This window comes from Scyliorhinus torazame, chromosome 1, assembly GCF_047496885.1.
Source record: "Scyliorhinus torazame isolate Kashiwa2021f chromosome 1, sScyTor2.1, whole genome shotgun sequence".
NCBI lineage: Eukaryota > Metazoa > Chordata > Chondrichthyes > Carcharhiniformes > Scyliorhinidae > Scyliorhinus > Scyliorhinus torazame.
Genome location: NC_092707.1, coordinates 281,012,919 through 281,040,108, shown reverse-complemented (window position 1 = coordinate 281,040,108; position 27,190 = coordinate 281,012,919). Strand labels below are relative to the sequence as shown.

At 47.8% G+C, this 27,190-nt stretch overlaps 1 protein-coding gene across 1 annotated transcript in view; it reads right to left on the bottom strand.

The window, feature by feature from the left end:
* The window catches only part of LOC140421795 (neuroendocrine convertase 2), a 151,174-nt gene extending 136,568 nt beyond the window's left edge, over positions 1–14,606 (bottom strand). The window contains exon 1 of the mRNA XM_072506690.1: positions 14,240–14,606. Coding sequence (XP_072362791.1) covers positions 14,240–14,419 — 180 coding nt within the window. The 5' untranslated portion in view covers positions 14,420–14,606. The remainder of the gene's footprint in view (positions 1–14,239) is intronic.
* Between the last annotated feature and the right edge of the window lie 12,584 nt (positions 14,607–27,190).

The following is a 27,190-nucleotide window of genomic DNA, read 5'->3' as shown; positions in this document are numbered from 1 at the left end:
CAAATAGTAACATTATGGTGGGGCAGGCAATAAACAAAGAAATAACGGATGCATGTAGAAATGGTACAGCAATTATCATGGGGGATTTTAATCTACATGTCGATTGGTTTAACCAGGGCGGTCAAGGCAGCCTTGAGGAGGAGTTTATGGAATGTATCCATGATAGTTTCCTAGAACAGTATGTAATGGAACCTACAAGGGAACAAGTGGTCCTAGATCTGGTCCTGTGTAATGAGACAGGATTGATTAATGATCTCATAGTTAGGGATCCTCTCGGAAGGAGCGATCACAATATGGTGGAATTTAAAATACAGATGGAGGGTGAGAAGGTAAAATCAAACACGAGTGTATTGTGCTTAAACAAAGGAGATTACAGTGTGATGAGAGAAGAGTTAGCTAAGATAGACTGGGAGCAAAGACTTTATGGTGAAACAGTTGAGGAACAGTGGAGAACCTTCCAACTGATTTTTCACAGTGCTCAGCAAATGTTTATACCAACAAAAAGGAAGGACGGTAGAAAGAGGGAAAATTGACCATGGATATCTCAGGAAATAAGGGAGAGTATCAAATTGAAGGAAAAAGCATACAAAGTGGCAAAGATTAGTGGGAGACTAGAGGACTGGGAAATCTTTAGGGTGCAACAGAAAGCTACTAAAAAAGCTATAAAGAGTAAGATAGATTGTGAGAGTAAACTTGCTCAGAATATAAAAACAGATAGTAAAAGTTTCTACAAATACATAAAACAAAAAAGAGTGGCTAAGGTAAATATTGGTCCTTTAGAGGGTGAGAAGGGAGATTTAATAATGGGAGATGAGGAAATGGCTGAGGACTATGGACTTTGGTCGGTCTTCACAGCGGAAGACACAAATAACGTGCCAGTGACTGATGGAAATGAGGCTATGACAGGTGAGGACCTTGAGATGATTGTTATCACTAAGGAGGTAGTGATGGGCAAGCTAATGGAGCTAAAGGTAGATGTCTCCTGGCCCTGATGGAATGCATCCCAGAGTGCTAAACGAGATGGCTAGGGAAATTGCAAATGCACTAGTGATAATTTACCAAAATTCACTAGACTCTGGGATGGTCCCGGCGGATTGGAAATTAGCAAACGTGACACCACTGTTTAAAAAAGGAGGTAGGCAGAAAGTGGGTAATTATAGGCCAGTTAGCTTAACTTCGATAGTCGGGAAGATGCTGAAATCTATCATCAAGGAAGAAATAGCGAGGCATCTGGATGGAAATTGTCCCATTGGGCAGACACAGCATGGGTTCATAAAGGGCAGGTCGTGCCTAACTAATTTAGTGGAATTTTTTGAGGACATTACCAGTGCAGTAGATAACGGGGAGCCAATGGATGTGGTATATCTGGATTTCCAGAAAGCTTTTGACAAGGTGCCACACAAAAGGTTGCTGCATAAGAAAAAGATGCATGGCATTAAGGGTAAAGTAGTAGCATGGATAGAGGATTGGTTAATTAATAGAAAGCAAAGAGTGAGGATTAATGGGTATTTCTCTGGTTGGCAATCAGTAGCTAGTGGTGTCCCTCAGGGATCAGTGTTGGGCCTACAATTGTTCACAATTTATATAGATGATTTGGAGTTGGGGACCAAGTGCAATGTGTCCAAGTTTGCAGACGACACTAAGATGAGTGGGAAAGCAAAAAGTGCAGAGGATACCGGAAGTCTGAAGAGGGATTTGGATAGGTTAAGTGAATGGGCTAGGGTCTGGCAGATGGAATACAATGTTGCCAGATGTGAGATTATCCATTTTGGTAGGAATAACAGCAAAAGGGATTATTATTTAAATGATAAAATATTAAAACATGCGGCTGTGCAGAAAGACCTGGGTGTGCTACTGCATGAGTCACAAAAAGTTGGTTTACAGGTTCAACAGGTGATTAAGAAGGCAAATGGAGTTTTGTCCTTCATTGCTGGAGGGATGTATTTTAAGACGAGGGAGATTATGCTGCAATTGTATAAGGTGTTAGTGAGGCCACACCTGGAGTATTGTGTTCAGTTTTGGTCTCCTTACTTGAGAAAGGACGTACTGGCGCTGGAGGATGTGCAAAGGAGATTCACTAGGTTAATCCCAGACCTGAAGGGGTTGGATTACAAGGAGAGGTTGAGTAGACTGGGACTGCACTCGCTGGAATTTAGAAGGATGTGGGGGGGATCTTATAGAAACATATAAAATTATGAAGGGAATAGATAGGATAGATGCGGGCAGGTTGTTTCCACTGGCGGGTGAAAGCAGAACTAGGGGGCATAGCCTCAAAATAAGGGGAAGTAGATTTAGGACTGAGCTCAGGAGGAACTTCTTCACCCAAAGGGTTGTGAATCTATGGAATTCCTGACCCAGTGAAGCAGTTGAGGCTCCTTCATTAAATTTTTTAAAGATAAAGATAGATAGTTTTTTGAAGAATAAAGGGATTAAGCGTTATGGTGTTCGGGCCAGAAAGTGGAGCTGAGTCCACAAAAGATCAGCCATGATCTCATTGAATGGCGGAGCAGGCTCGAGGGGCCAGGTGGCCTACTCCTGCTCCTAGTTCTTATGTTCTTGTTCCAGTTCTCTCTTAACACATCCAGAAACAAAATCACTTAGCATCACCCTAGGATACCAAGCCTTGCTATTAGCCATTCTGTGGCATCTGCTCAGCATCTGAAATCTGAAACATTGCACGAAATACTTGGCAGGTAAGTCAGCATCTTTCGAGAGCGCAGCCAAGTTGGCCGGTCAGGACTCTTGCACACGTTCCTGCCTCAAATATGAACTTGTCTGTGCCCTACACACAGTCTTCCTGGTATGATGACCTTGTGTCTGTTTGGCAATTATCTCAAAATCATAATCCTGGGTCTGGAAAAGGGTTACGGCAACTTCTTTTAATGAAATGAGATGCATTGGTAATCTATATTGGAAATAATAGGAGCATCGCCTGTCACAAACTACAGGTTCTAACGGTGCATTTGTTTTGGCAGGTTTTGTATGATGGGTCAGCACCTGCACTAGAAAAATTCAAAAGGGGATTTAACACAAACTTCAGTTATAAAATATATTTCACAGAACCACAGTGGAAATCTCCTCATCAGTCTGTGAATTCCGATCAAGTATATCTCCACGGCCATGTTTTGAGCAATATTGTATATCCAAAACAATCCCTTCAGCACAGTATTTAGGGATATACTTCTGTAGAACTGGAACTCCTTACTAAAAAGTCATTTCCACAGGTTGTTGAGGCCACTCTTGGTTAGCTATCCTGCGATTAGACAATCTTCTGCTGCTCACATAACGTTATCTCAGCTCTTCTTTCTACAATTTATACAATATATTATATTCCTATAATTATGGTATGATTCAAAAACATAAAACTCAAAAGATGAGGAACAAGTGACATCTTGGGTGTAATTATAACTATCAAGTCAAAACTTTGATTAGCCTATTGGAATGGTGTAACTATGTAAATTTGCTTAATTAGCTGTAATTAAAACCTCCATTAATGACAATTGATATTTATGCTCATTCTTGAGCCTGCCTACCTACATGTAATCTCTAGCCCATTTTGAAGCTGTACAATACAAATAACTTTATCACTGCCAAGATTGAAACTCTTGTTTGGAAAATTATGCAGGAAATGTATTCAATTTACTGAATTGAAGTCTTGGATTAAATCAAGTTATGTGCAAAATACGTAGCCAGAATTTGCTGGCAGTGATTGTATTGAAAGGATTCTGATAGTGTTAGAAGGTGAGACAGATTTCATCAACAGAAATGTTCATTCCAGTTACTTCTTCATATCTCACTGTCAGCCATCTTTATCCTATACATACATTCTCTTTTAATTCAAAAATCCCAAGAAAATGAATTTTATTTAAACAAAGTTCACATTTTACTAATTTCTATCTACATTTTATTCCTACTCAGAGGTTTTTGCCCAGGTTTTGTGGCGATAATGACTACATAATTGTCAATCATCATGTCATTATGCCTCTGAAATTCTCTTCAGGGGTCTGCACATGCATAGTTAAACATAGAAATCCAGAAGTTGTACACTTCCCCACTGGGTGTATTGTTGAAGACCTGCCCAACCAGAAATGGTTTAGAATTCACAGAATTGACAAAAGCTTCCCCTTTCAGCTCTTGGTCTTGATGTAAAAAACATTTGAAAAACCATTGAGATGGAACTGAGTTTTTAGGGTGTACCAAATTTATGATTACTACTAAACACCCTTATCGGCTGTGAAAAATTAATTTTATATCTGTGGAATGTCAAATCTCCCCATTATGATAAATATGTATATTTTTAAAATAAATGTGTTTATATTTCAGCTTGTACCTTATTCCTTAGTATATGTCCCAATCATTTATTTCGCACTTTGTGAAATTTTAATGTAAGGTAAAAACTTCAGCACATTTTACTTCCTGGTTTACTGTCTGTGGGAATACTTTGCTGTGATTGGCTTCTTACCCTGTTTGACAACATCACTGTTGTTGGATGCCTGGAGGTGCAGGTGCAGCAAGCTATTAGGAAGGTTGATGCAATGTTAATCTTTCTTGCAAGAGGATTTGATTACAGGAGCAATAAAGTCTTGCTTCAGTTGTATAGAGGCAGGGTTAGACTGCACCTAGAGTACTATGTGCAGTTTTGGTTCCCTTGCCTCAGAAAGAATATTATTGCCATTGAAGGAGTGCAATGAACGTTCACCAGACTTCTTCCAAGGATGGCATGACTGTCTTATGAAGAGAGATTAGGCAAATTGGGTCTACATATGTGGAGCCTCCTCCTCTAGTGAGTTATTTAATTGTCCACTACGATTCCAGCTGGATGTGGCAGTACTGCAGAGCTTAGATCTGACCCATTGGTTGTGGGATCGCTTAGCTCCACCTATCGTTTACTGCAAGTTGTAGCTGTTTTCCTCCAGGTTACACAGTTCAAATGTTAAATTATCACCAGCCCAGTAAAATGTAATTGCTGTTGGAGAGATCGGTTTTGGAAGCTGGACTGTACTGGTTGGTTTCAGGCTGGAGGTCAGAAGCATCCTGTACTTTGAGATTACTTAGCAGCTGTAACAGAGAGTGCCATTGTTTATTTGACAGTGTATGAACATAGGTTCTTGCAATATAAAAACATAAGTTGGATTTCCTTACCACTCTACACAGTCACAACACGCTGATAGCGTAGTGTGATTCACTTTTCTACAAAGTTACTTTCAGCTGTTTGGTGCTCGATCACATGACCAAATTGTACTTTGAAATCAAATGTGAAAATCACTTACTGCTAACTAGAAAAATGCAACCATGTCAAAAATAAGCATTCACTAAAGTTAGAAATGTAAATATTCATATGTACAAAGGTCCTCCAATGTAACACAAATTAATGAACAAAAGCCAATGCCATATATTCAATTGAATTGCTTGTGAACGACCACACTACCATTCTTAAATCCAGACACAAATAGTTGTTTTGATCAATTCATTCTCATACTTTAAATAAAGAACACTAATGCCATTGTAATGCAATTGGCAAGTTATAATATGCTTTTCTAACCTGGAACCATTATTATCCACTGAAATACCCCCAAATCTGCATTATTTTGTGAGCTTTTATCTTCAGTAGTTCCTCCAGAGGTCCCCAGCATCACAGATGCCAGTCTTCAGCCGATTTCATTCATTCCATATGATATCAATAAATGGCTGAAGGCACTGGATACTGCAAAGGCTTTGGATACTGACAACATTCCAGCAATAGCACTGAAGACTTGTGCTCCAGAACTAGTTGTGCCTCTAGCCAAGTTGTTCCAGTATGGCCGCAGCACTGGCATCTACTTAGCAATGTGGAAAAATGCCCCCTTTATGTCCTGCACACAAAAAGCTGGGCAAATCCAACCCAACTGATAACTGCACCATCAGTCGACTCTTGATCATCAGTAAAATGATGGAAAGGTGTCATCAACTATGCAATCAAGCGGCACTTAGGAACATAGGAACAGGAGTAGGCCATTCAACCCAACGATTCTGCTGCACCATTCAATACAATCATGGCTGATTGAACATTTCAATGCTTTTTACAAACATTAGCCCATAACCTTTACATTGTTGTCAACCAGATATCTATCAATATCTATCTTAAACATACTCAATGATTGAGGTCTCCGAGGTAGAGAATTTCAAAGATTCACAATCGCCTGTGTGAAGCAATTTCTCCTCATCTCAGTCCTAAGTGACATGCCGCCGTGCTGGTTTCTCTGGTCGCCGAAGCCAAAATCCCGTTTGGCGACCGGCCGGAGAATCCAGGTTCCTGACCAAATGGGAGGTGGCGCCGCTTTCGTAATGCTCCACCCCCTCCAAAGCGGCGTACTCTGGGAGTACACCTCGCCACGTATCGACGGCCTCAGGACGTTGCCCGAGGCCCGCCTCCCCATGCCCCGCCCCCAACTGGCCAAGCTCCCGACGGCGTGGGGCACGTGTGGTATCACCCGTCGGGAGCTCAGCGTGGCGGCTGCCGACTCAGTCCAGTGCCGCTTGAGTCAGGGGAGGGCTGTGCGGCGGGCAGAGAGGGACATTGTTCGGGGCTGGGGTCACTGTGTGGGGGTGGTCCGGGGGGCGCGAGCCAGACGAAGGGGGGGACTATTTTGTGGGCCGGGTCCGGGAGCAGCTGCCACAGTGCACATGCGTGGACACGGACCCGGCAATTCTCCAGGGCATATCAGCAGCTAGAGCCGGGTGCTCGACGCTGCCTCCCTGTTAGCCTTCAGCAAAATGGAGAATCAGTGGCCGTTTTGCGCCATTTTTTCTGGCGTAAAGCAACACCGTTCCCACGTCGGTGTGGGGACATAGCCCCAAAATCGGAGAATCCAACCCCTTATTTTGAAATTGTGCCCCTGGTTCTAGACATCCCAAACAAGGAAAACAGCTTACCTGCATCCAGCCTGTCTATTTATTGAAGTATTTTGTAGGTTTCAATTAGATTACCTCTCATTCTTCAAACCTCTCGAGAGGCTATTGGTTCTCCTAGTTTTTAATTGGTTTTGGGTCCACCCAGAACAATCAGCCTCTAATTTGTACTGAGAATAACTTAGGGATATGATAATGTGTGCAGCATGAAATGAGGATATTGGAAAAACAGGCGGACTGCTCCATGCTGGTGTTAATCCTCGACAGGAGCCTCCTCTCACCCCTTTTTGTTAAACACCATCCATCAGCAACAGGGGACAGCAGCATAGAAGTTACATTACTGGACCAGTAGAGCTTGAACTAATTTCATAGATTTCATAGAATTTACAGTGCAGAAGGAGGCCATTTGGCCCATCGAGTCTGCACCGGCTCTTGGAAAGAGCACCCTACCCAAGCCCACACCTCCACCCTATCCCCATAACCCAGTAACCACACCAACACTTAGGGCTATTTTGGACACTAAGGGCAATTTAGCATGGCCAATCCACCTAACCTGCACATCTTTGGACTGTGGGAGGAAACAGGAGTACCCGGAGGAAACCCATGCACACACGGGGAGAACGTGCAGACTCCGCACAGACAGTGAACCAAGCTGGGAATCGAACCTGGGACCCTGGAGCTGTGAAGCAATTGTGCTATCCACAATGCTACCGTGCTGCCTCCCAATGCTCCGCCCCCAACCGGCCAAGCTCCCGACGGCGTTGGACACGTGAGGTATCACCCTTCGGGAACTCAGTGTGGCGGCTGCGGACTCAGTCCAGCACCTAATGAACGTGATTGGGCTGAATTTTGGCTGCAAAAGGTAAATAGCTCAAGGTGGGAAATTTCCCGAATTCTGAACCCGCCTCTGTTAAAGGTACCCTGAATTATGTGATTTTCAATCTGGCGGGGATGATGAGGGACTTGGATGTGTGGGATTGTGTTGGCACCCTGACCTCACAGGCAGAGCATGGGTGGCCATAGGGGTGTTGGATGCTGGGGCAAGGTGGTTAGAAAGCCCACCTTGGTTCTCTTGGTCTTTGGCCCAGTTGTTTTAACAGGTGCTGGGCCCCCCATAACCCTCATGCCTCACACCCACTCTCATTGACAGCCACGGCCTGTTTATTCCCCCCAAAGTATAAAGAATGGGACATTTGGAAAAAAAACTTTGGATTGTGACAGATACCTTATCCACCCTTCAAGAGCATTTATATCAACTTCATCAATTTTTGACTCCCACACTGCAGGTTAATGCCCTTGAAACAGCCAAAATGTTGAACTTAGCACTAAGTTCCAATGGACTCGCTGAGTTCAGGATTCCCACCCGTGCAATTAACATCCCACCCCTTCCCACCAGTAAATATTGGAACTGTCAGAAATGGGTGCGGGACCTCCGCATCTGGGTCATATCCACCATTTTTAAAGGTCCACAAAGTCTTCCGCACCCTGAGAAAATCTAGGGCCATGAATTCAAATCCCTCAGAGGGTAGCTTGGGTATTTAAATTCAATTAAATAAACCTAGAATATAGAAACTACTGGATTGTCATTTATAATGAAAAATAAACTATCTGATTCATTAATGCACTCCGGAGAAGGGGATTTCTCTTTCTTAACCAATCTGTGATTCCAAACAGCTAGAAATGTGGTTAGCTCTGAAGTCAATGTAGTGGTAATTGGGGATAGTATAGTTAGGGGCATTGACACTGTTCTCTGTGACCAGGATCGAGAATCCCGAAGATTGTGTTGCCTGCCTGGTGCTCAGGTTTGGGATATCTCATCTGGTTGCAGAGGAACTTGGAGTGGGAGATTAAAGATCCAGTTGTTGTGGTCCATGTAGGTACCAACGGCACAGGTAGAATAAGGACAGAGGTTCTGCTAAGGGAGAATGAACAGCTAGGAGCTAAATTAAAAAGCAAAACCAAAAGGTAATAATCTCTGGATTTCTACCTGAGCCACAAGCTAATTGGCATAGGGTCAATTAATTGAAGGAGGTAAATGCATGTCTCAAAGATTGGTGTGGGAGAAGTGGGTTTGAATTCATGGGACATTGGCACCAATACTGGGGAAGAGGGGACCTGTTCCAATGGGATGGTCTTCATCTGAATCAAGCTGGGACCAGAGTCCTAGCAAATTGCATAACTAAGGCTGTAGATAGAGTTTTAAACTAAATAGTGGGGGGAGGGTTCAGTTGTATGGAAGATTAGAAAATCCAAGTGAGAGGAGAAGGTGAGAGTGCAGGTTAATGATGAGGACTTTAAACAAATTCAATGGGCCAAGAGCTCGGGAGAGGTCAGTAAAGTTACTAGAATACGTAATAGAAAAGAGAGTATAGAAGGTGGCAAGAATCTAACTTCAGGCAGAGCAAAAAAGGGAACAAATATCAGGAGGGCAGTCAATGCAGGACTGAGGGTGTCATACCTAAATGTGCGCAGTATACAAAACAAGGTAAATGAGCTTGTTGTGCACATTGAAATTGGCGGGTACGATGTTGTGGGCATCACAGAGACATGGTTGCAAGGGGCAGGGCAGGGATCTAAATATCAAAGGATATGTGTCCCATCAAAAGGATAGGCAGGTGGGTAAAGGGGGCAGGGTTTCATTGTTAATAAGGAATGAAATTAAATCAATAGCAAGAAATGATATAGAATCAGAAGGCATAGAATCACTGTGGGTAAAGTTGAGGAATCGCAAAGGAAAAAGGACCCTGATGGGAGTTATGTACAGGCCCCCTAACAGTAATCAGAATGTGGGGCAGAAAATAAATCAGGAGATAGAAAATGCATATATGAAAAGCAATATCACAATAATCATGGGGGACTTCAATATGCAGGTGGACTGGGAAAATCAGGCTGGTAGTGGATCCCAAGAAAAGGAATTTGTAGAATGTCTACGAGATGGTTTTTTGGAGCAGCTTGTGGTAGAGCCCAGTAGGGAACAGGCAATTCTGGATTTTGTGATGTGTAATGAGGCAGACCTGACTCGGGAACTTAAGGTGAAGGAACCCTTCAGGGGCAGTGGGTACAATCTGACAGAATTCACCCTGCAACTTGAAAGGGAGAAGCTGGAGTCAGATGTAATGGTATTACAATTAAATAAGGGTAACTACAAAGACTTGAGGGAGGAGCTGGCCAGAGTTGATTGGAAGGGGAGCCTAGCAGGGAAGACAGTGGAATAGCAATGGCAGGAGTTTTGGGGGGTTATTCGGGAGACACAACAGAAATTAATCCCAAGGAGGAGGAAACATGCTAAGAGGAGGATGAGGCATCCATGGCTGACGAGGGAATTCAAGGACAGCATAAAAGCAAAAGGAAAAGCAACAGTGGCAAGGATTAGTGGGAAGCCAGAGGATTGGGAAGTATTTAAAAGCGAGTAGATTACAACTAAAAAAGCAATGGGGGGCGGGGGGGGGGATGAAATATGAGTGTAAGCTAGCTAGTATTATAAAAGATAGCAAGAGTTTTTTCAATATATAAAAGGTAAGCGGGAGGCAAGAATAGACATTGGAGCACTGGAAAATGAGGCTGGAGAAATAGTAATAAGAAACAAAGAAATGGGCGATTGAACAAACTGACACATCAGGAGCCACAAAGGACAAAGTGTGTTTACCAGGTACCTGGGCGCTCAGCCTTCGGTCCACGTTGGTTTAATACAACGCCACATTGAGTAAAACAAAAAGGTAAAAAAGCCCAAAATGGATAAAACGCACCAGAATTTAGTGGTTTAATAACATAAAAAATCTATCCTATTCTTACTAGAATATAAAGGAGCAGACCATTCAGAAAAACAAGGAAATAAATGAGAAAGGGGAATCTGGTGAGAGTGGAGGCGGGCTGAAGTGGGCTGAAGTGAAGTTTCTAAAACATAGGTCTCTGCTATGTTACCACTTATCAGTCCTCACGAAGAAACACGCTATGAAAAATGTTAATATATTTTGGAGAGGTGGAATATTTCGAGTGGATGAAGGCGAGGTCACATTGTTAAATTATATAACTCAACTGTAATTGTTACAGCATTAAAATCCGAAATTTTAGTAAAACGCGTATTGGAAGGAAATTATTTGTCGACCTGAAATCCAGCCCTCTGATGGTAAATGTATCTTTCCCTCTCGGTACAAATTGGACCCAAATAAAGGGTAAAGATGTTGGTCAAACAGCACTGTGTCTGGGCGGAACATCCGGCCAAGAAAGGTTAGGAAGTCAACACTAAAGAAGGACTGAAGCGAAAGTGAGAGCAACTAACCACGCTGCAAATATATTTTGGCAACAAATATTAAAACTGACCAGCGCAAATCATGGACATTCAGTTTCAAGTTTTCGTCACAACCCCGCGTTCACATATTTGTTAAACAGTCTGCTCGGGACTCAGGCGCTGTCGCCCCGGATTCAGCACCATGGAGAGTGTCCAGTGAGAACAGCGCCAGAATGAATGAATGGAATGGGCTCTTCACTCTCAATGTGGCCAGAGGTTGCGAGCTGAACCCAGTTCCTACCACACCCCTCCTCACCACTCACCCACACACACACTGGCACACACACACCCACACACACCCGCGCACACACACACCAACTAACCTACACATCCACCTGCACACACTACACAGACACCCCTCCTCACCACTCACCCAATCACCCACCATCACACAGCCCCACACACCCACCCAGACCCCCCCCCCCCACACAAACCTACACATCCACCTGCACACACCACACAGACACCCCTCCTCACCACTCACCCAATCACCCACCCGCACACAGCCCCACACACCCACCCACAACACCCACACGCACACACACCCACATGCACAAACACCTACACACCCAACTGCACACACACTTACTCACCCCTCCTCACACTCACCCCCACACGCACCCGCACACATACCCACACACACACACCCACAACACCCACACACACACCTACACACCCAATCGCACACATGCCCGCACACATCCCCACCCACCCACACACCCACCCAGACACCCCCCACTAGCCTAAACACCCAACCGCACACACACTTACTCACCCCTCCTCACACTCACCCCCACACCCACCCGCACACATCCCTACACACACACCCACACGAGCACACCCCCGCACACCCCCACCCACTCATATCCCCCACCAGCCACTCAGTCACACCCACACCCCTACCCACCCACCTACCCACCCGCACATGCACACCCACACCCCCCCACACACACACCCACTCACCCACCCGCGCACACCCACACATCCCCACCCACCTCACCACTCACCCACACATCCACCCACACCCCCCCCACACACACCCACTCACCCACCCGCGCACACCCACACATCCCCACCCACCTCACCACTCACCCACACATCTACCCACAACCCCCCCCACACACACCCACTCACCCACCCGCGCACACCCACACACATCCCCGCCAACCCACCCGCATGCACACCCCTCCTCACCACTCACCCATCCACTCACCTGCACACACATCCACACCCACCCACAAACAACACACACCCACCTTCCCTCTTGCTCCCCCACACATCCCCATCCACCCACCCACACACTCACACCCACTCCCCACCCACTCACACACACAAATCCCCATTGACCCGCACACCCTCCCCCAGCCATCCACTCGCACACACTCACCCACCTGCACTCACACCCACACACACCCTCTTACACACACGCACACACACTTACCACACACCCACTCACACACTCCCCCCCCCAAACGCACACCAATACACACCACATCCCTCCACACACACACACCCATACACACACCCCCACCCACCCACACACATCAGCACCCACCCACACACACACACCCCACACATGCAACCTCTTACACACATACATCCCCACACCCACCCATACACAACCCCCCTGCACACACACACACACTCGCTCACACATACACTCCCCACCCACCCATGCACATCCAATAAACCCAATTACGCACACACACCCCACACAACCACCTGCACACATACACGAACACCGACACACACTAACCCATCCACTCACCCACCCCCACCCCCCAACCACCCGTACACACACCCACACATCCACCTACCCACGCACACAGACAAAAACACACTTTAAAGAGTTGGTTACAATGTATCTTGTCTGGGATTCCTGGCAGCTATTGCCCTCCACCCATGAGGCAAACCTACCAAGTTCTCATGTGGAAATGGAATTTGCAATTGGATATGCAGTCAGTGCAGCACTCCCAGAGTGATAGCTTTCAGTACTCCAGTCAGTGTCCGAAATGTTTCAATGATTGATCCGAGCAGCACTTTGAACCTTGGTCATACTGTGAGTGAACAGGAATGATGCAGTGGCGATTTCCCGCATGTAACCTGCCCTGAGGTCTGGACCCTCTCTGCCATTGGGGATCTGTCAGACTATCCTTACAGAGCATCAGCAGGGACACATTGGAAGCACAGGGTGGTGACTGCGTGAGTGTGGGTGTGTGGGGGTGTTACTGTAATAACTAATCAAAGTACTGTATCCCACATCTCCCGGCCACGACCCAGATAGGAATTATTTCCAAAACGCGCCCGAGATCCTGTCTTGCGGATGCTCAGTGCTCAGAGGCCTTTTCCGATTTCTTTCCAGGCGCATTTCAATCCTGCCCGACCCAAAATTAAAATAAGGATCAGCGTGAAGGTAAATGTACATTAACACGGTGGAGGGTCACAGGCCAGTACTGGGGGTGTCTATCAGTCACGGAATTCCTGGCCAATTAACATAAACCCAAATAAACAAGGGCGGGGGGGGGGGGGGGGGGGGGTTAATAAAAAGAAAAGTGAGGAACTGAGAAAAACAAGCAACATGATGGATTTGAACCTTGTGATGTTTAATGTATTGGATACAGGGATACAAGAGTGATCAGTTACAAAGCTCGCTAGCCCGTTTGAGAAGCGCTGATATGAAAGTTTCTACCGGCGCCAATGACCAGTTCCCCTGTGGAACAAATCTGCCTCTATCAATCAATGAACACTTTTTGGCAGCGCAAGGTCTCAAGGCAAAAATACCATTTATTTTTAAACAGAAGGGATTTTCCAGCCTCCAGTCGTGTTTGGCCCGCGACGATAGAGAGGGAAAAGGTTCCTGAGCAATTTTGCCAATTTCCAAAATATCCAGTGGAAGAGGGAATGATGCAGAATGCGGGCTGTGCCTGGATATGAAATAAAATACAGAATGACACTGTGAACATTGCTATACGTGTTTATGGCAATTGGCACAGCTCTGTCTCATTATATTCGCCATGGTGTTATTTGTTGTACATTGGAGCGGCTGAAATGCACAATTCCTACCTTCCTCACAGCGGTGAAGCCAGAATCTGCAGCCACTCTCTGGGCTACATCGTCCCCTCCTCCGTCTAACTCCACCAAGAAGTGGTTGGTGTAAAGCTTCTGGTGCGCCGCGGACGTTGCAAAGATTGCTGCATTGAGCAACATGAGGAGAGGAGCATCCTTGATAAATCCTCCCTTCATCTCTGGCAGGCGAGAAGCGACGCAGCAAGCCGAGGGAGGGAGAGACAGGGTCAGAGGGAAAGGGAGAATTGGACACTAACGTTAGCAGAACTGCTGCCCACACTTCATGCAAGTGGCTTCTCCGGGGGATTCAGGCGGAGGATTGAGCTATGCAGCTCAGGGACCGCCTCGCTCTTTCTCTGTGTGCGGGTTACAAAGAGGCTGCATTTTCCACGGCTGATCTATAATTCATGTCGAGAATCCCAGCTCCCTCACTGGGTCACGTCGGAGGCGCGTCAAAGGCATTAAACATTCCGGGTAATGTTCGGAGGGGGGTGGGGAGCTCACTGAGGGGATGTCAGGAACACATTTGAAAAATATGCATGATCTTCAGTTTCACACCAGAATGACATAGAAGTTAAAATGGGTCCTGCAAAATAATACTGGGAAAGAGAAAACTGTGATCTATTCACCACTCTTATGAGAAAAAGACACACAGGGCGCGATTCTCTGGCCTTGTTAAGCTCTCGCTTGAGCGAAACGAGGCCGGTGAATTGCGGGAGATGCCGTAAACGAGAACCGCACCAGGCCACAAACAGTTTGCGATGCAATCAGCCCGCTCCCATAGGTGAAATCGGGATCTCGCCATAACCAATTATCACCATTTAAGCCCCATTTCCATACAATTAACGGGAGCCACTCCATATCCAACGGCCTCCCATCATCCAGCGGCCTCCTCAGCAAGTGACACCAATTAGTACTGCTTTTGAAAAACATGAACCTGGTGGAAGGGCTTCTGTGGGAAGCCGAGGAGGTGAGTAGCCATCTTTGCTCACAAAGAGCCCGGGGGTGCTGAGCTTGCTGCCCCAGTGCTCAGCACGGGGTGGGGGATCCTTCGTTGGGTGGGGGCCAGACTCCGGAGGGGTGAGCTGCCATGTGAAGGGGGGAGGGAGGGGGAGGCACTGGGGGGGGCAACTATGCATGGCATCAGCATGCCAACCCTTGGATTGTGTGTTCCCATTCCGGGGACAATCCTAACCCCTGTCCATCTGACCACCAGCCACCCATAACCCCCACTAACTGTTGTGCGCTCGGAGGGTGGGTGGATGCCAAGAGAAAGGGGAGATGCCTGGAGAGATGGGCCAAAGGTTCGGAGATCGGGCCGCATTGCGGAATAAAGTGACAGAGGCATCGTCCTGGTTGTGCACAAGTGTGTTTATTGTGTTTTACAATTCCCCACCCTCCTGATGGTGCCTCCCCCACCTCAACACTCCCCTCACACCATACCTAACTATCCCCCGTCCCCCTCCCTCGGTGCCCTCAGTGATCCTCGATGTGCATTTCCTTATTAAAGATGTTATTAAAGATGAGATCGCGAAGTACTTGGAAGTGCATGGTAAAATAGGATTGAATCAGCACAGCTTTGTCAAAGGGAGGTCACGTCTCACAAATCTGTTAGAGTTCTTTGAGGAGGTAACAAGGAAGTTAGACAAAGGAGAACTAGTCAATGTGATTTATTTAGATTTCCAGAAGGCCTTTGACAAGGTGCCGCATAGGAGACTGTTAAATAAGTTAAAAGCCCATGGTGTTAAGCGTACAATCCTGGCATGGACAGAGGATTGGCTGACTGGCAGAAGGCAGGGAGTGGGGATAAAGGCGACTTTTTCAAGATGGCAGCCGGTGACTAGTGGTGTGCCTCAGGGGTCTGTGCTGGGATCACAACTTTTCACAATATACATTAATGATCTGGAAGAAGGAACTGAAGGCACTGTTGCTAAGTTTCAGATGATACAAAGATCTGTAGAGGAACAGGTAGTATTGAGGAAGCAAGGGGGCTGCAGAAGGATTTGGACAAGCTAGGAGAGTGGACAGCAAATGAAATACAATGTAGGAAAGTGAGGTTATGCACTTTGGAAGGAGGAATGTAGGCATAGACTATTTTCTAAAGGAGGAATTGCTTAGGAAATCAGAAGTACAAAGTGACTTGGGACTTGTTCACGATTCTCTTAAGCTTAATGTGCAGGTTCAGTCGGCAGTTAAGAAGGCAAATGCAATGGTAGCATTCATGTCAAGAGCGCTAGAATACAAGACCAGGGATGTACTTCTGAGGCTATATAGTGCTCTGGTCAGATCACATTTGGAATATTGTGAGCAGTTTTGGGGCCCATATCTAAGGAAGGATGTGCTGGCCTTGGAAAGGGTCCAGAGGAGGTTCACAAGAATGATCCCTGGAATGAAGAACTTGTCTTATGAGGAAGGTTGAGGACTCTGGGTCTGTACTCATTGGAGTTTAGAAGGATGAGGGGGGATCGTATTGAAACTTACAGGATACTGTGAGGCCTGGATCGAGTGGACGTGGAGAGGATTTTTCGATTTTTCCACTTGTAGGAAAAACTAGAACCAGTGGACTCCATGTCAGACTGAAGGGACGATCCTTTAAAACAGAGATGAGGAGGAATGTTTTCATCCAGAGGGTGGTGAATCTGAGGAACTCTTTGCCGCAGAAGGCTGTGGAGGGCAAATCGCTGAATCTCTTTAAGACAGAGATAGATAGATTCTTGGTTAATAAGGGGATCAGGGTTTATGGGAAGAAGGCAGGAGAATGGAGATGGGAAAATGTCAGCCATGATTGAATGACGGAGCAAACTCGATCGGCCGAGTGGCCTAATTCTGCTCCTATGTCTTGTGGTCTTATGGTCCTTCCTAGCTCTACCGCTATGTCTAGGCGTGTCGCCAGGATGCACATCAGAGGTCGAGGCAGCCAGCTGCTTACCTCGTCCCGTGGCCTTTGATGCCCCTGGCGGGTGTCCTCTGGGGGCTCTAGGGCCGGAAGGCCCCGACGCACTTGTCGGGGCACATGCACAGCCGTGCCATCCTGTCTCGTGTGCTGACTATGAGATGTGGCCTCATCAGTGGGGTGGAACCCGGAGAGCTGGTGACCACCATCGCCACTCTATGGGATGGATATGGGTTGCCAGCCAGCGCTTCCTTCTCCTAGTCAGTGCCCTTAGAGTCCTGGGGTTCACCTCGGGACGGAGGAGCAGCTGGTTCAAGCCCTGGCTGCCCCTGCATCATCTGGCTCTGCCAGCACTGGCGTTTCCCCATAGTCTGCACCATCGTGTCGATACTCTTGGCGATGCTGCTCAGTGACTGGGCCATGTTCTGCCTCATCTCGGCAATGCCCACCTGTGGCAGGGCCAAGTTCCGCAGCGCCTCTGCCATTCCCATCTGAGAGCGGGACATGTCCCGCAGAACCTCATCAAGGTCAGCCTCGTGCTGGGTGACATCCCCCAGCGAGTTGGTCATTCTGCCAAGACCTTCACTAATGCTGCCAACGTCAGCCAGCCTCCGCGAACAGGCACAGGAATGTGGCAACTAGGGGCTTTTCACAGTAACTTCATTGAAGCCTACTTGTGACAATAAGCGATTTTCATTTCATTTCGTGCACCACGCTCTTCACTCCAGCGCCACTCTAGCAGTGTTGGCCTTGGTGCCACACATTACCGGCACTATCTCCTGTGGCCGTAGCCTCTGGGAGCCATCCAATCAGCAATGGATCTGCTGGAGTGTCGCTGGCATCTCCCTCTGAATGTTCCAGCCCCTCACTATCATAGCATCATAGAATTTACAGTGCAGAAGGAGGCCATTCGGCCAATGTAGTCTGCACCGGCCCTTGGAAAGAGCACCCCACCCCTCACTCCATCCCCACACCTCCACCCTACCCCTGTAACCTCACCTAACCTTTCTTTTTTTTGGACACTAAGGGCAATTTAATATACCCAATCCACCTTAACATGCACATCTTGGACTGTGGGAGGAAACCGGAGCACCCGGAGGAAACCCACGCAGGCACAAGGAGAATGTGCAGACTCCACACAGACTGTGACCCAAGCCGGGAATCGAACCTGGGACCCCGGAGCTGTGAAGCAACAGTGCTAACCACTGTGCTGCTGTGCTGCTCTATCGTCTCAATCAGCTCCGGGATGACCTCTTTGACAGGCTCAGCATCAGGCTGGGACCCAGCTGGGTTCTGGGATCCAGCAGACCTCCGACTGCTGTCTTGCCTGAGGGTTCCTGCCTCCACCTGATGTAAATCATCAGCAGTGTGGTGCTCACCACATTGTGCCCCAGAAGCCTGTCCACTAACATTTCCCACCAAAATGTATCTGCGCTGGTGGAGGGTGGGGATGACAGCTGTGATGCCCCAATTGTATCTTCCTCAGAGCTCCCCTCCGAGGTGACCTCCAGGGAGACAGGAGAGGGAGCCACCCGGAATGGGCCGGAACTATCGGGAGAATGGACATGTGGTCAGTTGGAGAGGTAGGTCAGCCAGTCAGGCAATAACAACTCACGTTTGACAGGTCCTTCAGATGAGGCCCGGAGGATCCTCACCTCTGCGGCATCCGCCAGCAGTCCAAGATGTGCATCCGCGTTGGTATCCGTTCTGTCTACAGCCTCCCCAGTCACCTCCAGTGCACACTCCTCGAAGGTGGTCGGATTCTTAAGTCCGGCACCCCTTCACCAATCTGGACCCTCTCCCAGCAATTGTAGGAGAGCTTTTCCTGAGGAGACTCAGAGAGGGCATCATTAGCCACACGTGTGGTCCTGACCACCCCCTCACCACCCTACACCACCCTCTCACCATCCCACCTCCCCCTCACCATTCCACCCACCCCGGCACCACCACCACACCCCCCCGAACCACCCCACACCACCCTCTCATCATCCCACCTCCCCCTCACCATTCCACCCACCCCGGCACCACCACCACACCCCCCCGAACCACCCCACACCACCCTCTCATCATCCCACTTCCCCCTCACCACTTCACCCCCTCCACCCCCCGCACCACCACCACACCACCCCCTCACCACCCCCACAACACCCACCACCCCAAACCACGATCCAGTCATGTGTCATGTTTTGTGCCTTGTGCCCTACTGGTGTCGCCTGCCCCCGACCCCATCCCCAAGTGGATTCCAGTGAAGAGTGGGCAACGGACAGCGTCCCAAACCCCCAAACGCCAGCCCATGACATCAATCCGAGACGACACTGACCTTCTCTCACAGCTGTCACCAACACCCTCCAACATCCTCACCTCGGTTGGGCACGTTAGTGAAGAGGCGCCTGGGGCACTATCTGGTGCGCACCACGCACATGCTCCAGTGTATCAAGTGGAGGTAGGAATCCCCAGAGGGTGGACGGTTGGAGGGCAGCCCAACACCAGGGACTAGCTGTCACCCAGACAGGTCTCTGGAAAGGGCTGTCCCATTGATGCTCAAGATGCAGACACAGAGCCGAGGACTACATGAGGGATTGTCAGCAACCATCCAGCACCTGTAGGTGCAGTTGGAGAAGTCCAACCGCTTGCAGGGGCAGAAGCAGGTGCCAACTATGCGTGCCACCCAGGCCAACACCACAGGTGTGGCATCCGCGGTGGTGGTCTTGGGGTCAAAGGTATCATCCATGAGTCAGGTTGGCCATGGCCTGGGCACTCTGAGTGGGCAGTGGCTGTGGCACAGGACAGGGCTGCCCTATCACAGGCTGCCATGTCCCAGGGCCACCTGGATATTGCCGTGGTGCTCCATAGCAGCGGGTTATGGCTGAGGACTTCATCAGCATTGCCCGGGCGCTGGCTGACCTGAGTCAGGCCCGGAGGGAGGTGACAGTCACTAGGTGATGTGGTACAGTCCCAGAGGGACGTGGTCCACTCCCTGGGCTCCATGGCCGCGAGCATGGAGTCCCTGATCGAGACGAGAGCGGGGGGCCTCCAGGACTGGCAGCACCAGATGGTGCAGGAGCCCCAGGAGTTTGCTCCAATCGCACCACTGTCCTGGGAGTAGCCCGGGGGCCATCGGGCACCCCAAGAGAGGGGGAGGTGATGAGGTCTGTGCCGGTGGCAGCCGCAGGGGAGGTGCTAGAACATGACAGTGCCTCGAACTCCCACTCCTGTCCCTGGCACATCTGGTGGGCAGCGGGGAGAACAGGGTGGCACCAGGCCACCTGACACACCCGAGCGACTGTAGAGGATGGCCGTCAAAGGAGACCCAGGTCACAGGGCAGGAATCATAGCGCGCCACCTCCACTCCTGATATATCGCCATGGGATCCACCTAGATGGCGTGTTAGGGCCCGTAAGGCAAGAGAGTTAGACACCAGTTAAGTTGGCATGGTGCAGGGCACAGAATAAAATTAGGGGCCAGGGCACAAACCGTGATAGAGATGTTCACCTGTTATGTTCAGAAGGGTGTGAGGAATGGGCTGGGCTGGGTTGGGCGGACAGGGTAGGTTGCAGAGAGGGCACTGGTGTGGGGAGGGTGGGGAGGGAGGCGGATGTTGGAGGTGGGTACGAGCCATGTCCTCGAGGTCGGACACTACACATCACCCCCGTAACCGCTTCTCCCTCTCAACTTCAACGCCCCCCTCCCCTCCCCCACCGCACCCGTCCCCACCTCCTCAACCCCAAGGGCTCGGTGGGACCATGTGATGGAATGGCCAGCTCGCATGCAGTGATTGCCCATGTGCATGGTGAAAAGTGCTATCATGGGCAGGAGTCAGATTTTATCAAATGACCTGGAGCACCAGAGCTTATCACAGAGCGGGTGATCATCATGCACCTGTGCACCGAGCGAGATTCCGGACAGATCCCACTCGGCGCCTGAAAGGATCTCCTGGCATAAACGTTCAAGGCGAACACCAGCTCGACGGCCACCAGTTGCAGTTGCCCTACCCATACCCCATAGTGCCAGGTGCGCCATGATCCGCAGATCCCCAGGTCTTCAAAGGCATGCCCAGTCCGGCAGGTCCTCGATTGACAGGCGCTGCTGGTACGCATGAGGCCGGAAATGGCGCCTCCTTCCTATCTCCTCGTAGGCTTATTGGGAGGCTGTTCTCCATCCTCACCAGCTGTCTCCTGTTCCTCTGGTGCAGGCTACGCCACTGCAGGGTTCTCCCTGAACAGCACCTGATCGTTCCGTCTCAGAGCATCTCCCAAGGCTGCGGACATGTTAAGATGGTGCATCCCCAGTGCCCAACCAGATCCAATGGGCTACAAGGTGGCCAGCCTGCACTGCAGCCCCTGCCCCCGCATTTCCCCCTATCCCCTCCCTCCTCCCCCATGCTCACACCCATATGGCCGGTGTAACTCTGCATAATCACAGTTCAGTCAGTGGCTGCCCTGTAGGCCGCGGCAACAGTGGTCCATGCCCGCGCTTCCCAGTCCCGGGAGTGTCATCCTGACCCCACGGCCCATCCCCTGATCGCCCCTCGCTACACCCCCTGGCCCTGGCAGGCTCCCCACCCCCCCCCCCCCTCCCCCAGCCAGCCCTGCCAGCTGCAGGACTGGCAGCCCATGGTCGCGCCTTTGGGAACTTGTCCTGCCTCCTCTCCCCCTCAGCAGCCATGGCGCCTGTCAGACGATTTTTAAAATCATAAATGAACCTTGCCATCGGTAAGGTGGGGCATCACAAGAGTCCCGGAGAATACCTAGTCGGGCCAGTTAATGATATGCCAATGGCATTTACTGTATATGTGGAGTAGAATGCATTGACGCCAGTGTCGAGGCACTGAAGCATGGCATACTGGTGGGCGCCCGGTGACAGCCACGATTTTCAGCTCACGTGCGATTCTCCACCCAATCGCATTTCACAATTCCGGTATCACTGGACGGAGAATCCTGCCCATAGTCTTTGCATTATTTCGACCATCTACGGATACTTCAGCTAGCATCTGGGATTGTTGTTGGCGGCCTTTAACTTTTCCATTCTATTTTAGTATTATTAATTGCTGGGTTCCGATTTCAACATCCCGATTGCTAGCCAGCGCAATCTGTCACTGTCCCCTATTGTTCCCAATTGCAATGTATAGGTGTTGTCCATCCCTAATTGCTCTTGAGAAGGTGGTGGTGAGCTGCCGTGTTTAATACAGCTTCTCACCTTGTGAGAGCTCTGGAGAAGGTGCAGACGTGATTGAAATGGATGATGTCAGAACTGGTCAATGAAGACTGAGCAGATGAAAATAGAGAAATGACCTGTTGGAGGTCTTTGTGATGGTGAAGGGGGACCTCAAGGACAATTAAGGATGGGCAATGAAGGCTAATCTTGTCAGCAAGACCACAGGCCAGGAATGACTCAAAAATGTGTGATGAACATGTTTCCAATTGTGGGGGAAATCCAAAGCTAGGAACCAGAAACATAGAACAGTCACTGACAAATCCAATTGGTAATTCAGGAGAAACGTCTTTACCCAGAGAGTGATAAGAATGTGGAATTTGCTGCCAAGAGGATTAGCTGAGGTGAATAAGACCATAAGACCAGAAGACATAGGAGCAGAATTAGGCCACTTGGCCCATCGAGTCTGCTCTGCCATTCAATCATGGCTGATATTTTTCTCATCCCCATTCTCCTGCCTTCTCCCCATAACCCCTGATCCCCTTATTAATCAAGAACCTATCTATCTCTGCCTTAAAGACACTCAGTGATTTGGCCTCCACAGCCTTCTGCGGCAAAGAGTTCCACAGATTCACCACCTTCTGGCTGAAAAAATTCCTCTTCATCCCTGGTTTACAGGATCGTCCCTTTAATCTGAGGTGGTGCCCTCTGGTTCTAGTTTTTCCTACAAGTGGAAACATCCTCGCCACATCCACTCTATCCAGGCCTCGCAGTATCTTGTACATTACAATAAGATCCCGTCTCATCCTTCTAAACTCCAACAAGTACAGGCCCAGAGTCCTCAAATGTTCCTAATACGACAAGTTCTTCATTCCAGGGATCATTCTTGTGAACCTCCTCTGGACCCTTTCCAAGGCCAGCACATGCTTCCTTAGATATGGGGCCCAAAACTGCTCACAATACTCCAAATGGGGTCTGACCAGAGCCTTATACAGCCTCAGAAGTACATCCCTGGTCTTGTATTCTAGCCCTCTTGACATGAATGCTAACATTGCATTTGCCTTCTTAACTGCCGACTGAACCTGCACATTAACCTTAAGAGAATCGTGAACAGGACTCCCAAGTCCCTTTGTGCTTCTGCTTTCCGAAGCATTTCCCCATTTAGAAAATAGTCTATGCCTAGATTCCTCCTTCCAAAGTGCATAACCTCACACTTTTCCACATTGTATTTCATTTGCCACTTCATTGCCCACTCTCCTAGCTTGTCCAAATCCTTCTGCAGCCCCCTTGCTTCCTCAATACTACCTGTCCCTCTACAGATCTTTGTATCATCTGCAAACTTAGCAACAGTGCCTTCAGTATCTTCTTCCAGATCATTAATGTATATTGTAAAAAGTTGTGGTCCCAGCACAGACCCCTGAGGCACACCACTAGTCACCGGCTGCCATCCTGAAAAAGACCCCTTATCCCCACTCTTTGCCTTCTGCCAGTCAGCCAATCCTCTATCCATACCAGGATGTTACCCTTAACATAACTTATTTAACAGTCTCCTATGCAGTACCTTATCAAAGGCATTCTGGAAATCTAAATAAATCACATCCACTGATTCTCTTTTGTCTAACTTGCTTGTTACCTCCTCAAAGAACTCCTACAGATTTGTCAGACGCAACCTCCCTTTGACAAAGCCATGCTGACTCAGTCCTATTTTACAATGCACTTCCAATTGCTTCACGATCTCATCTTTAATAACAGATTTTAAAACCTTACCAATGACCAAAGTCAGGCTAACCGGCCTATAATTTCCCGTCTTTTGCCTCCCTCCCTTCTTAAACAGTGGTGTTTCATTAGCCACCTTCCAGGCAACTGGGACCCTTCTTGCCTCCAATGATTCCTGAAAGATCATCACTAATGCCTCCACAATTTCCTCAGCTATCTCTTTTAGGACCCTGGGGTGTAGTCCATCCGGTCCAGGTGACTTATCCACCTTCGGACCTTTCAGTTTCCCCAGAACCTTCTCCTTAGTAATGGTCACTGCACTCACCTCTGCCCCCTGGTTCTCCTGGAGCTCTGGCATCCCACTGGTGTCTTCCACCGTGAAGACTGATGCAAAGTAACTATTCAGTTTGTCTGCCATTACTTTGTTTCCTATTATTACTTCTCCAGCCACATTTTCTAGTGGTCCAATGTCTATTTATGCCTCTCTCTTACCTTTTATATATTGAAAATATCTCTTCCTATCTTCTTTTATATTACTAGCTAGCTTGCACCCGTACTTCATCTTCTCCCCCCTTATTACTTTTTTAGTTGTCCTCTGCTCGGTTTTGAAGGCTTTCCAATCCTCTGGCTTCCCACATTTCCTCGCCACTTTGTATGCTTTTTCCTTAGCCTTTATGCTGTCCTTGACATCCCTCGTCAGCCATAGATGCCTTGTCCTCCCTTAGCATGTTTCCTCCTCCTTGGGATGAATTTCTGTTGTGCCTCCCTAATAATCCCCCAAAACTCCTGCCATTGCTGTTCCACTGTCTTCCCTGCTAGGCTCCTTTTCCAATCAACTCTGGTCAGCTCCTCCCTTATGTCTTTATAGTTACCCTTATTTAATTGTAATACTGTTACATCTGATTGCAGCTACTCCCACTCAAACTGCAGGGTAAATTCTATCATATTGTGGTCACTGTTCCTTCACCTTAAGTTCCCTAATCAAGTCTGCCTCATTACACATCACCAATTCCAGAATTGCCTGTTCCCTAGTAGGCTCTGTCACAAGCTGCTCCAAAAAAACATCTCTGAGACATTCCACAAATTCCATTTCTTGGGATTCACTACCAACCTGATTTTCCCAGTCCACCTGCATATTGGACTATGTCCATGAATAACATAGACCCATTTAGGAAGAAGCTGGATTCTCACATCAAGGTAAAAGGATAGTGAAAGGATATGGCGATGGGATGAGAGGACCCAAGATGAGAGGAGCATAATCACCTGGATAGACTCATTGGGGTGAATCTAGCCTGTTTTTGTGCTGTAAGTTCGATGTAATTCTATGCAACATAAGATGCAGTCATCAACAAAACATGCAAGTTTATTTTTTGCATAAAACATCAAAGCTAAATGCAAAAAGGGGTAGCTCTTAAGGAAAGTGCTATCTTGCAACTTTTCTGATTCAAGGATCTGCAGTGGAAACATCAACTCATCTGCTGTCTCCACGGAGGCTGATTGGCATTGCAGAGTGTTCACAGTTCTTTCTCTCTCATTTACCAGTATCTATTGTCTTATTTACAGGGCTAAAATGTCCCGAACACAGACAGAAAGGTTCACCTTTAATAGTTATATAAACCAGGGAGGTCCATTTTCCAGCTTGTGCTGAGTTAGCTGAGGTTAACCAGAGCAGTGAATTAGTCTAAGTGAGCTGGGTAAGAGAAAGGCAGATTAACCAGAATAGTGTTCCCGATTGCTACAGGATTATATGTGAGGCCAAGTTGTCCCCATAGTTGACACACTTGAAGAGCAGTCACTTAGGCATTGTTCAGGAAGGTGAGCAGCCCGGTGGGAAAATGCCCCAGGCAGCTTGTTCCAAATTTTTAAAGTAATATTTTCCATTGTCAAATTCATGTTTCACAAATTCCTGTTTGTGTTCTCCGGCACTACAGTAGATATAGCACAATAGTGGCATGGCAACAGCAGATACAAAACACAACAAAAATAAATAAAACTCAATTAACATGGGTTCTGCTGGGCTCTTCAAATTAACTCCTACCTTTTCAGAGTGTTTAGCAACCATGGGAAATCCACGCTACAGAGATCACTGGGTCATTGTAGGCGGCTTTGTTTGAGGCCAGTGGCAAACACATCACTTCTCTGCTGTTGCAAAATCCTGTTCATTACCACATTGTTCTTTGCTGGTACACCAGGTGATGTGAAGTATTGTTTAAGCGCTGCATTTTAGGTAACATAAAGCTGCGTGTTTATGCAAGTCAACTTAGGTTATGACACATTTCGTACAAACTGCAATTAACAGGCCCCTTAAATGTGAGAGGTGTTTTTTTCGAATAACTTTTTTGTGTATAAGAAATCTCAATATTATTCAATGAAGTTTGTCAACATAATTCTTTCAATCCTTATTTTGCTCCAGTCAGAATAGCAAATAATTTTTTTAAATGAATGCATGGAAACCAAAGAAATGCAAACTGGGCAAGAATAGAAATGAGATATTTGCAAGCTTCATAGAATTTACAGTGCAGAAAGAGGCCATTTGGTCCATCGAGTCTGCACCGGCCCTTGGAAAGAGCACACCACTTAAACCCACACTTCCCACTCTATCCCTGTAACCCTGTAACCCAGCCCAACCTTTTTGGACACTCAGGACAATTTATCATGGCCAATCCACCTAACCTGCACATCTTTGGACTGTGGAAGGAAACCGGAGCACCCGGAGGAACCCCACGCAGACACGGGGAGAACATGCAGACTCTGCACACACAGTGACCCAAGCCGGGAAAATAATCTAGGACTCTGGAGCTGTGAAGCAACTGGGCTAGCCATTGTGCTACCGTGCTGCCCTAATCTTCTAGGCAGATTTATGTTTGAACTCATTGATTCTGGTAAGAGGCATGAGATATTATTCTCAAATGCCTTGATGAATGAAAACTAATAATAGGAAGAAAGAATAAACTTGCATTTACATAGCAGCTTGCAGCTTTCACAATCTCAGGATGACCCAAATTGCTTTAGAGCCATAACTTCGTAACGTCACTTTTGCAATTCATCCAATAATTAGTGAATGTTGGTTGGAAAAATTGTCATAATAAATCTCTTAACTTCTTTGTTATCACCACTGCCATGGGTCTTCAGTTACATCTCATAAATCAGGTGCCTAATTTGTGTTGCTAATAATCAATTGTTGCACC